At 34.9% G+C, this 12,464-nt stretch overlaps 1 protein-coding gene across 1 annotated transcript in view; it reads left to right on the forward strand.

The window, feature by feature from the left end:
• TNPO1 (transportin 1) overlaps positions 1-11,591 on the forward strand; it is a 57,358-nt gene extending 45,767 nt beyond the window's left edge. The window contains exons 18-25 of the mRNA XM_050912466.1: positions 30-117; positions 1,189-1,287; positions 1,502-1,597; positions 4,494-4,569; positions 5,362-5,461; positions 6,902-6,976; positions 9,771-9,913; positions 11,482-11,591. Coding sequence (XP_050768423.1) covers positions 30-117; positions 1,189-1,287; positions 1,502-1,597; positions 4,494-4,569; positions 5,362-5,461; positions 6,902-6,976; positions 9,771-9,878 — 642 coding nt within the window. The 3' untranslated portion in view covers positions 9,879-9,913; positions 11,482-11,591. The remainder of the gene's footprint in view (positions 1-29; positions 118-1,188; positions 1,288-1,501; positions 1,598-4,493; positions 4,570-5,361; positions 5,462-6,901; positions 6,977-9,770; positions 9,914-11,481) is intronic.
• The last annotated feature ends 873 nt before the right edge of the window (positions 11,592-12,464 follow it).

Consider the following 12,464-nt stretch of genomic DNA (forward strand, 5'->3'; position numbering starts at 1 on the left):
AATTGTCATTTTTTTCTTCTTCTCTTTAGGATAAAATGCCTGAGGTACGGCAGAGTTCTTTTGCATTGTTAGGTGATCTGACAAAGGCGTGTTTTCAGCATGTTAAGCCTTGCATCGGTATGTTTCTTTTACATATTAAACAATTAACTTGTTTTACAAACTGATAAGAGGCTGGTTTAGCCATTGTTAAGCTCCCTATTCTGTGGGTTGCCTTTTCATGGTGTTGTAAGTTTTCATTTTCCTCTATCAGCAAGGGTCTGTAGTCTTTTCTCCTTCGAATTGTGTGTTTAAAAGACGTGTTCTTATTTTTGTAGACAGTGCAAAAGTTCATTTGATTTTTATAATGTAACAAGCTACCTGTTGTGCTGGAATACAGCAAGACAGATGTACTTAGACTTCAATTAGAATAGTTGCTTGCTTTGATAAATTCTTGAATTTATAGCTTTTTTTGTTCTACTAGAATCTATTGTTACATAAAATTATATACATATTGAAATTAGAAAACCTGGCTAGAGGGTGTAGGTTGTGGTTTGGTCTTTTGCTTTTTTTTTTATTTCAGTAGGAAAGTAGCATCAGTTATACACTTCCGTGGTATTTGCTGTGTCTTCCCGCTGATACTCTTGAGATACATTTAACTTGCCAAATGAATGCTTGGATAGGCTTGGAATTTAAAATCTATTTGGCAGATGTTATAATCTATCTTTGTGACTAATTTTTTCTTAAAATTTAATCAAAGATGTGATTGCCTTCTAGGCTTCATTGTTTTTTCAAGCATAGCTGAATACATAGCTATCCAGGTGATTGAGGGTTGTTCAACTAGATTATAAAACTACAAGTACTTGTAGCTGTGTTTTTTTTCTTCTCCCCTCTTCCTCTCTCTCCTCCTGCCCCAGCAAGGGAAGGGGAGAAAAAAGGTTTCTAGAGTTACATAAAGATAAAGCCTATTAGAAACATTTTAAAATCATAATTTGAAAAGATTTGCACTGATCTGCTTAGGTTCTAAAATCCAGGTTAATCTGATATATAGCAGAAATATAGCTCTTGTTAATTCATGTGTAACACTTTCCAAGCATTTAAATAGGCTTACATGATTTTTTTTAAAAACTTTTTTTTTCTGCTGTGATCTTACAGTAATGGGACAAGATGGTTGTATTGTGTGATGAGATTTCAAAATGTTGTTCTTTCTAGCTGATTTCATGCCAATTTTGGGAACCAACCTCAACCCTGAATTCATTTCTGTGTGTAACAATGCCACCTGGGCAATTGGAGAAATCTCCATCCAGATGGGTAAGATTTATTTTTTTTCTTTGAATCTCTACACATTTAGCATGGTTTGTCTGGGTGGTTTTTGGGTTTTTTTAATGATACTTTCATGTTAAAATTTAAATTAAATTTGAGATTCTTGTCCTTGTTAGTAAGTTCAATGTACCCGATCTATTTAGATTATGTATATTAATGGTCATTTTCTTCTGAATCTTTTTTTTTTTTTTGTCTGTTTCAGGTATAGAGATGCAGCCTTATATTCCAATGGTGTTGCACCAGCTTGTAGAAATAATTAACAGACCCAACACACCAAAGACGTTGTTAGAGAACACAGGTACCCAAAAACTGAACCATACACGGTGAAGGGAATTAGGGATTTTTTATAATGGTTTAAAAAAATGCGTAGGGGAACCACACCAGAACTGATTTTATTGTGATGTATTTGGCTTTTATAAACAAAAGCAACTCTGTTTTGCAGAAGCTCTTACAAGTCTCAGTCTTGCAGTAAACCATCTATCATATATCTAGATTCTTAGTTATTGCTTTCTCACTTTTATACCATTATATTTATTTACCATCTGTTTAATTAAGTATTCTTCCAGTTTTATTTATGTATTGAATATGACAAATGTATGCAGTAACACTTAAAGACTTAGTTCACACTGGTTTTAATATATGCATGTCCTTACACGTGTGTACTGTATATATATGTCTAGTGTTTGAAACAAATGTAATTGGCATATATAAAACAAATAATGAACTCTCTGAAGTTACAATAATGCACTTTTTTTTTTTTTTTTTTTTTTAAGATAAACTTGTAATATCATGCACAAAAATCTAGATCTGTGATGGCAGTTTTACCAACACATAACTGAAATTATGTGTAACTTCTATTACCTGGTCACTTAATATCAAATTTCTGAAAAGAATTCTAATAATGGCATGCATGTTTTATGTTCTGGCCCACAGCTTTGCCTTCCAAATTGGGAGTAATCCCCAAATGCCTTACTGAATCGGAATTTCTGAGGCTTGTTTCTTTTGCATTTATAGAGGGCACGTTCTGGTATGAAGAGCACCTTCCATACTTCAGCAAAACTTTATTAATAATTTGACAGGTTTCTGGTTTACTGTTTTACTAATTGAGAATCTTTTTTTTTTTTCCTGTTTGAAAACTAACTGTCTTGTAAGAAAATGACAGGTTAGTCATTATACCTGACATGATTGAAAATGATGCAAATTCAGTGGTACAGGTATATTTTTTGAGCTAAGCAAGAGATAAACTGGAGAGAGATTTTCAATGCATATTTTTCCTCTGGTATTCTCTAAACTTAAAAGCTGCACTTTCTCTGCCCGCCTCCCTCTACCCCTGTTTAGTATGGAAGGTGAACTTGAAGGAGAAATTACCTAGTTGTCTGGCATATTATAAGTACTACTTTTTGAAAAGATAATTTTGGAGCAAATACCTACTTGTTGTGAAATACACCATGGAATAGTATAGCAATATAAATTTTCTTTCCCCTGTCCCCTGCCCTGACCCCCTTCCTCTGCACTGATGAATGTGTAATACCTGTAACTGAGAGGCATCCAGTACTTAAATGTTTGCTTCCATCATTGTTAGAGAATATTTGGAAGCATCCAAACACTGACTTTTTTTTTTTTTTTTATTCTCTTAATAGTTACTTTAAATGTGGATGCATAACTGCAAATAAATGTTGAGTGTGGTGTACTTATTATAAGTTTGTTGTGGGATATTGTGCTGCATGCCACTAGTATGTGCAAGAATATTACTGTTCTCTGTTTTAGCTTGCTATGTAATGAGCTATGAAAACACTTCTATGGAAACATGAGACCACCTTAAGTAAAAGTAATTGCATAGAAAATAGCCAGTACATGCCAAAAAGTTGAGCTTTGACAGAGATTACTATTCCTTCTACAGACTGTAGCTGTGGGAATTTACAGATAAAAGTGTATTTTCATTTGAAAGTAGCGCTTCAAATGCAGTTTTATAAGTTAGATCTGCCGAAAATTTTAGACACTGCATATTGAAATTGAGTAACATCATGGCAAAACAGTACATTACCAGTGAGCTGCAGCTTTCATGGAATGAGTATGTTTCAAACTGCTAGTATATCCTACACTAAACTTTTATTGGAGAAAGCATCATCTGCTTTATTGCATGTTTCATGAAACTGTTCACAAATGCCTGTTAATTAGAGTGTTGCATAGTATGTCCCTTGAACATAGGTTTCCTTTCTCTGCTTCATATAAATCTGCTGGATTTTAGTATTATTCATGTATTTTGCTTCAAGTAATCCTGATACATTATTCCCCACCCTCTCCTTTTTCTAAAGATTAATCTTTCGTGAGTTGAGCAAACACCATTAAAACACATTTGCATGATGATATTTTCTTCAGTCTGTCCCTCAGAACAAAGGACCAAACTACCTAATTATGTCATAAACAATTTTGCTTTTCATGTGTCCTTATGCCTTGGTATAAGAAGTCAGATTCTTATACAACTTCTATGAGGAAGCCTTTTGTGAACAGGAGTAATATTTGGATTAAAGAATTAATTTTCTGCAGTCAGTTGCTGTGAGTTAGCAACCACTTTAAAATAAATTCTCTACGAGATTATGAAGAAGACAAATATTTAGTGCTCTTTGAGAAGTGCTTCATCTATTTAGCATTTTTAGATAGACCACAATATTTTCCATGAAAAAGTATTTATAAATGTATTTTTACTGATAAAGTAGATCTATTAAAATCTTGAGTTATAAATATCAAAAACCCCAAAATGTTCAGAATACTTGATACTGAAACTGAAAATGGTTAATTCCTTTTTATCAAGAGTATCCGTAATAGTACATTTGAATAAAAACTTTGAAATGTATGGTAGGTAAATTTACTGTAAGAGATTACTCTGAAGAGGGCAGAATGACTGCTTACATCAGAAAGCCTTTGGATTTTAAATTGTGTTTTTGGTGTTCTCTCATTTACTTCTTTAATTTTTCTTTTACCCTGGAGAGTATACCATATATGTTGCTGCCTCTTATTTAGGGGGTGGTAATAAACAGCACTGGTGAAATCTTATGTTTATTATCATACACAGATTCTGTTGGTTTCTGTTTCTGAGTTATTTGTTGTTTTTTCTTTATTTTTTCTCCTCCCCCTCATTTGCTCATGTCTTGGTTGGCGTTTGGTGGTGTATAACCGTGATTGCGTTACCTTAGCAATAACAATTGGTCGTCTTGGTTACGTTTGTCCTCAAGAGGTGGCCCCCATGCTACAGCAGTTTATAAGACCCTGGTGTGTATTATTCAATCTTTTTTTTTAATTCATTTTTCTTCACTCTCTTTCTTTCTTCTCTCTATCTCACTTTTAGATATATTTTCAGTTGGTTACAAAATCTCAATCCTTAATCATTGCCAACCATGTGACTAATCTTGTCCTATCAGGTTTGTGAGTTTTTAGTAGCACCGTCATGTATTCTTTATGTTGTGGCTAACGACTAATTTATGCATGGGATAAGATTGTCACATGCTTGCTGTGTTAAAGCTTGACTATGAAAGAGCATTTTAAAATCCACCAGAATGATAATACAATGCATGCAAATACTGTAAAATTTAAACCGTGCATTACTTTACTTAAAATTCAGTCTGAGGCTTGAATTGCTGTAAGGAATATATGTTTATAGATTTGTTATGTATAAAATAGCTTGCTTGCTGCTGTAAAAGTTAAATAACTGTTCTGTAAGTGGTATCTGACATAATTCATACTGTGATAGTATTATGTGTTCTGCTTCCAATAATGATAGTTTCTATAAATATTTCAGATACATGTTTCTTTTGTATTTAATGGAATACAGGTCACACTTTCTAACTGTATATAGTGCAACAGGAGAATAAGATTCTGGAGATGATGCCTAATGGGAATATGCTAGTAAAGACTCTGTGCAACAGGTGTTTTTCTAAGTGTTCAAAATAGTGTTTCAGATCATCTTATCAGTGTGACTTATTCCATCAAATACTGTCATCTAGTTCTGACTTGATTGAAGAAAAAGCAATAGAGTTAGCTAAGTTTTGCTCTCCAACTTGCTAGGTGCACCTCTCTGCGAAACATAAGAGACAATGAGGAAAAGGATTCAGCGTTCCGTGGGATATGTACCATGATCTCGGTCAACCCCAGTGGAGTAGTCCAAGTAAGATACATGAATAGATCTTAACTTCTTTACTTATGTGAAGTTTAGTGAAAGCTGTATATGGAGTAGAAAAAGTTTAGCTTGACGTGATTCCCTGCAGTACATGATATAGCTTTATTTTGAGGTCAAGGAGGCCAAAATATTTATATTGCAAATGATATGTATTATGATGCTTCAGTAATTATCACTTAGCAAAGGAAAGGAGAAGAGTATTGTTAAATTCACTTTTTGTCCTTTACTTACAAAGAATATGTAAATAATGAACTTTGATTAAAATAACTGTATTTTGATACTTCTGTCAGGTTGTGATCAGGATCTGTATGAAAATATAAGGCAAAAGTTGACCTATTTTCCAGATGTAACCTAGGCTTTTAAAACAAGAAACAGAACAAAAACAGTAACCACCCCTTCATTCTTAAAACTTGGTTAGGGAAGATTCTGTTTCAACTTTGGATATATTGCTTAAATAGTCACTGTGACAAGGAACATGCACCTCTTTAAAATAAATGGTACATCTGAAGAATAGACTATGACTTGCTCTTTAGTCTCCACACCTCCAAAGTAAAGCTGTACCAATGTAATATTTTCTAAGAGGAAAATGAAGGTGATTTTCCCTCTCCTCTGCCTGGAATTCTTCTTCCTGAAACAAAAGAATTGAGCTTCTACCTTGTTTTGAAATTGTCAGTTCATTTCACTTATGCCTTATTCTGTACTTAGCATTTCCCTCTTCTGCTGTCCTTTTGTTCTTTCACATAGCTTAAGGGGAGGGGATAATTAAGGACTCTCTTCATCATCCCATCTCTTCTTTTTGTAGTTGTTATCCTCACTTCCTACCCAAAAACATGTGCATTATCAACTTAATGATTAAAGACTGGTGTTTTAATGGTGTAGTAGGACGTAATGCATCACAGCAGATGAACTAAGTATAGGGATTTTGGGGTGGCTTTAGCTTTGAATCTGTATGATAAACATTCTGTGTGTCCCAGAAACAACTTCTGGCTCTGCTTAAACAAATAGAACAACTTTTTTCCCCAGTTGGATATGCGTGAGAGAGACTGTGTTGCGACTGTGGTCTTGAGTTTGTTGCTTGTTATTACGGTGATTGGTTCTTGAACTTGGTATGTGTACTGAAAGAATTAACGTTAGACAAATGTGGTGTGGGAGGGGAGAGTTGGGGGGTTTTTTTCCAACTGTGGTTTTATTTAATCAAAAACCTGATTAAACAAAGCTATTCCTACACTCAGCTATTTCTATTTCTGAACACTTAGGCTTACAATAACTTACTATTATTGTCTGAATTAACTGGAAAATAAATACATAAAAACAAAAGCAGTTGTGAATTAGGATCAAAGACCTTGCAGTTCATAGAATGAACATCAAGCGTTGTTTTCAGACCTATAAATTGATGTTTCTAACGTATGTGATGGTTTAATCTTATAGGACTTTATTTTTTTTTGTGATGCTGTTGCATCGTGGATTAGCCCAAAAGATGATCTCCGAGACATGTTCTGTAAGGTAAGGTTTCTGATATAACAGTATATCCTAATGGTGGTTGTTTTGGATCCTCTGGTTTTTTCTTCCTTTCTATTTCCACTGTTAGCACTTACTGTATTTGTGGGCATGGAGGCTTCTTTGCAAGGTCATAAATTTTCAGACAAAACAACATAAAAATCCTGACTTTTTTTTTTAACCTATATTTTCTTATATGCATTTGGGTTATTCCAAACTTTTTTTAACAGTATTGAGAAGTTCACTTGAGATCTTATTTGAAGGGATAATCATCCTCAAAGAGCTTTTCATAATGTCCAGCCTACTATGTTTTGCCTGCATTTGGAAGAACAGGGGGTTTTATATCACATTTAAGACTTTTTTCTAGAAAATGAGATTTGTATGGTTCAAGACCTTTTTGCACAAAGATGCCTACTCTGTTTTGGAGAATTATCTAGAAAATTGCAAATGAAAAATATTCCAGTGGTATCCTGATCTGTTTCTCTTACTCCTGCTGAAAATAAGTTTTCGGGATTGCTTAATCCTCCTCAGAATCCCTCTTGAATGAGCAAGTTTCAAGAAACTAACGTACAGTTATACACAAGAATACATCCCTAGACAAAATGTCAACAGAATTTAAGTGAAAGGACTGTTTGCCTTGTGTAAGATAAGCAAAAAAAACCCCACCCAGAATGTGATATATTGTGTTTTGGCACTAGTGTCTTAGATTAAAAAAAGAAAGAAAAGAAACTTACTTCAGTTTCATGAACAGGTGCAGTTACTGTTCAGTAGTGTGGCTCCCCTCATACGTTGTAAAGTGAAATCTCTGTTTTTAGGAAGGATGTATGTCAAAAGTTCATGTTACTCCTCTTAAAGCAAAAATGGAGCATACTCCTAAGTACTTACTAGGATCATGGGTCAGTATTGGCACTTTTTCTTCAAGTAATGCCGTGTCTGAGCATCAGAACAGAAGCTAGAACTTTTGTATCCCATCTTTAAGAGCAAAGACAGAAATCTGACTCTCCTAGTTAGCCTCTCAGATAACTGGTCTTCTTCGAAGGAACATCAGGTCCAGGAAGTGCGCAGCTGTGAGTATTCTAGCATCAGCAGAAGGAAACAGCAAATACTTGCAAGCTTAAAAGAAAGTCCAAGATGCTGTCTGTGATGATTGTCCCAAGCAGTCTCAGTGCATGTTTCTGCACTGGTCCTTCAGCATTGAATACTTGCTTCAGTGAGTTAGGCTCCTCTTTTTCAGATTCTTTCCAAGTTACCCATGTGGGATCTAATGCATTCAAACTAGACACAACGGTTCTTGGTCACTTAGCGTAAGGACATCCTTGTTTTTTAAAGTGTATTATTTTGTGCTCTTGCCATGCAAGAAAGGAGACAAAGCTTTCTTCAAATGATGGCATGCACAGTTTTTAGATTAATTCCTCATGAATACATGATTGCTGTAGTCCAGTTAGATGTTTTTCCAACAATAATTATGCCTTTCAGGAACAATGGAAAAAAACCTGGATTGTCCAGTGTTTCTTGTTTTGTTTTCATTTGGTTTTTAGCACTAGAGCTGAGAGAGAAAATACCACTTCCAAGAGCATGGGTGGATGAACTGCCAGTGTTGAAATCTGACACATACCCTAAGAATTTTATCACTGAGTAGCTGTAGCTGAAGCTCACTTGCTAAAACTCTACTGGAAGATGATTTTAAAAGTGTGCCTTTTGTCATACCTGAACATTCTTAGATTTTCAGTAGTTTCTTGGCAGCTGGCTAATCTGACTCTTTGGGTTAGGAAAGAGAGGTGAGCCTGCTTGTAGAAGGTCTCTTTCGGCGAGAAAAGCAGTAAGTTAACTGGTGACACTGTAATGTCATTTATTGCTACACCCTGTTTAAGATCAGCTCTGCTTGAGAATGTTGTGTTGAGGGTGAACTTGGTACCATGAGCTTTAACTGTGACATTTCCTTTTCTGTGAGGATGTGTTCATGACAGACTGTTCCACAATTCAGTATCATTGAATTTAAAAAAGAAAAACAAAACTTCACTCTCTTGGCATAATATTCTATGAGGAGGAGCCATTTTAACTGCTTTTGTTCTTTCCAATGTTTGCCTTTCAACCTGCTGTTTTGAGAGCTAACATACTAAGACCTTTTTGATAGTATCATTTAATTTTCATAGTTTTCAGTTAATTTATTACATTGGAAGGTCCAGACTGAAACCTGTAGATTTTTGTTTTCCCTTTCGCTGGCTTTTGACTACTGACTGTGGATCCCTGTTCTTTCAAAACACAAAGGATTTAAACAGCTTCCTGTTTAGTGACAGTTGTCTTACAGGTTCCATGGAGAAAACGGAGCTCTCACAGGATGCTTTTGTATTTGTGCTAGAAATTGACAGGTATTCATTCTGTCAAACGCTGGCTGCACTTTTGGCTCAGCTTTCTTCCCACAACATATTACACATTTAAAAAAGAAATGTGAATACAGTAATCTTAACATATATAAACTGTGTCAATTGGTAAAATGTTTAGCATTCTGAAATGGCCTAACTCTAGGTTGTAAGTCACCTTGCTCATTAAAAATACATATAGATATGTATACACTAATTTGTGTGGGTAGCTATATTCTATATGTCACGCTTAAAAGAAAAAACATTTCAGTTAAGAAAGACATTACTAGACTTCCTTTGTTTCTTAGTAGCATTTCAATATTAAATTGGAGAATTTAAATGAACGGATGTACAATCCAGCAGTTTGTGGCTTACTGCATATGTTGCTAGTAAATAATGTATCCTCTGTTTAGTTATTATCTTCCCCCTCTCATTTGTAGATTCTTCATGGATTTAAAAATCAAGTTGGGGATGAGAATTGGAGGCGTTTCTCTGACCAGTTTCCTCTTCCCTTAAAAGAGCGCCTTGCAGCTTACTATGGAGTTTAACCTCATGCACTGTAGCTGCAGTCCCATAATTAGAGGTAAGCACACAAATCTTCCTTGATAAACAGAGCTGTATAACAGACTTCGCCCCTGTCTGTATTATAAGAGAGATAATTAATTCATCAGACTAAATTTTTCACATACGCTGAATGAGATATCTTTCCTTCCTGTAAGAAGGAAGAAAAAGGGATGATAGTATACCTAAATGATGGTAGCTATAGCAAAAGCAGTTGTCTGACTCTGCTATTTTATTTTTACAGAGAGAGAGAGAGAAAGAAAGAAAAAGTGAGTGTATGATACGCATGGTAGTGTATCAAGATAAGGTTGGAAGTGTAGGTATAACAAAGTGCCGATTCAAGTTTAATAAGCAAAGTGATGAATATGATCCTCAAGCCATCATACTAAAGACACAGGCTCCCTTATGTCTTATGAATTAGTAGACGGCAGATGTGGTCTAAGCAGGAATATTGCTCTAGGATAGGAAAGCAAGTTTGTTAACACACTTCAGCCATGAGAAGTCCTATATACTCCTAATCACATACTAGATGATCTTTGCACTGAATAAAGGATGTTACGCTAATCTGTAACTCCTCTGTAACTGTAGAGCTGGATGTTTTGGGGAGTCTGATGTGTTTATTATTGCCATGTTCCATTTTGTGCACCAATTCAGAATTGTTACAGTTCTGTGTGGAGAATGATTCAACTTCAGCAAAAAACAGTGATAGTGCATTCTAGAATAGTTATATTATTATACCACCTTGCTTTGTATGCTGTCTGTGCACACTGTATAAAGCAAATTTCCCAGGTGTGAAGTAGTGTGATACTGTGAAGAGATTATTGTACTACCCAAAAAAGAAGGTGAATTAAGTTTATTCATTCAGTCTTTATATAAATTTGATACTTGCTGTAGAATTTTTGTACTGAAATTATGGGAGTGAATGATGCAATTCTCTTTTATTGTTGAATGAACAACTATTTAAAAGTCAGCCTAAGATTTTGTCAAAGTCAGTGACATAAGAAATCCTGTTTGAATTACATTTTTTATCTGAACAATGGATTAAAAATAAACCAGTTTCAAACATTCATATCAATGAGGGCATTTTAGTTCTGACAAGGATGTTTTCTCCTCCTAATGAAGAGGAATCCAAAGTGATAAAATTCACCATTACTTTCAGTTTGAACTGAGGAGACACTATGGCTATCTTGTTTAATCAACCTAAAAGTGAAGTTGTTAGGTCAGTAGCAGATATGTTTAATATTCTTTCTCAATGTCATAACTACCTCATAATTTTGTGCTAAAAATGGAAAAGCTTGTTAGCATATATAGGACTGCTTTTATCTTAAATCTAAGCTTAGCCACAATAGGGGAACTGTCAGTGTAGCTTTAAAGCATACATTGTTGTTTCATGAATAATAATTTACCTAATATAAATGGGCTCTTTTCTTAACAAACTTAAAAGGGAAAATCTAGGCATAAATTCATTTTTAAGTTAAAGGTTGGCACCTACTGCTTAAAAAAGGCAAAAAAGCTCTTTGTTTATGCACAGATCTGTCAGTTAAGGTTCAAGGTAAGATTTATTTATACCTTTATCTTTTCCTTTTACAGGTCCTTCAGTCTGGGAGACTATGAAGGAGCCTCTGCACCCAGGGAAAATGTTACCCTTTACTGGGGGGAAGGGTAAACCAGTAGGGAATACAGTACAATCCCAACCCTACTGGGAGGGGCGGGAGGGAGGTGTTGCCGTCACTGTATTAAGTCGATGTTGGGAAATGTTTTAACATCTGGAGCCTTTGTGGGTGGAAATCTGTCTCCTATTACAACTCTGCACTGGATGTGAAGAAGAAAAAAAAAAAAAAAAAAAGAATAGTCACAAAACAGCACATTCTGGAATATTGTGGGGAATTGTACCAAAATAAGAACCATATAATTGAACCATAGGGATACGTAAAGAGGAAAACTATTTTGCGCACAATAAAGGAAACCTAAGAATGGGGGTCACAAACAGTAAAAGGCTTTCTTTTTTCTTTTATGTTTTTTTAAGTAAGGGTTTTCTACATTATTTCATCCTGCTTGATGGGATTCCTAGGTATTTGCATGTTAATGAAGAACTACACAAATGAAGTTAGTACAGTTAAAATGCAGCTTGTGTCTGTATTAGAAGCTGGCACTTGCAGTGTACAATATAGAAACCCCATCGTAAATTAATAAAGGTTAACTTCGACAAAATGAAGCAACCTGCAAGCTGCCAAATGAGTCACTCCTTTCATTTTTGGGGTAAGGGGAGGGACACTTCAAAGGAAAGATTGACATCTTAATTTTTACATTAAAAAAAGAATTAAAGTAGTGGATATGATTTGATTATTGTACTTCATTAGATTTAATTTCTAGAGTAAGGCATTATTCTTAACGTGCAGTTTAAGGTTCAGGCATGCGTTCTGGCTCATAGTGATCAGAAGTAATTTAAATTAGTGGGAAAGTAGCATGCTTGCATCACATAGAGTGAAATTGGTATACATTTACCTATGTTGCGCCAGTTTTGTGTTGCAGTTTACCAATTCAATATAGCCCTGCATTTAAAATTCCTTTTT

Source organism: Gymnogyps californianus, chromosome Z (genome assembly GCF_018139145.2).
Source record: "Gymnogyps californianus isolate 813 chromosome Z, ASM1813914v2, whole genome shotgun sequence".
Classification (NCBI taxonomy): domain Eukaryota; kingdom Metazoa; phylum Chordata; class Aves; order Accipitriformes; family Cathartidae; genus Gymnogyps; species Gymnogyps californianus.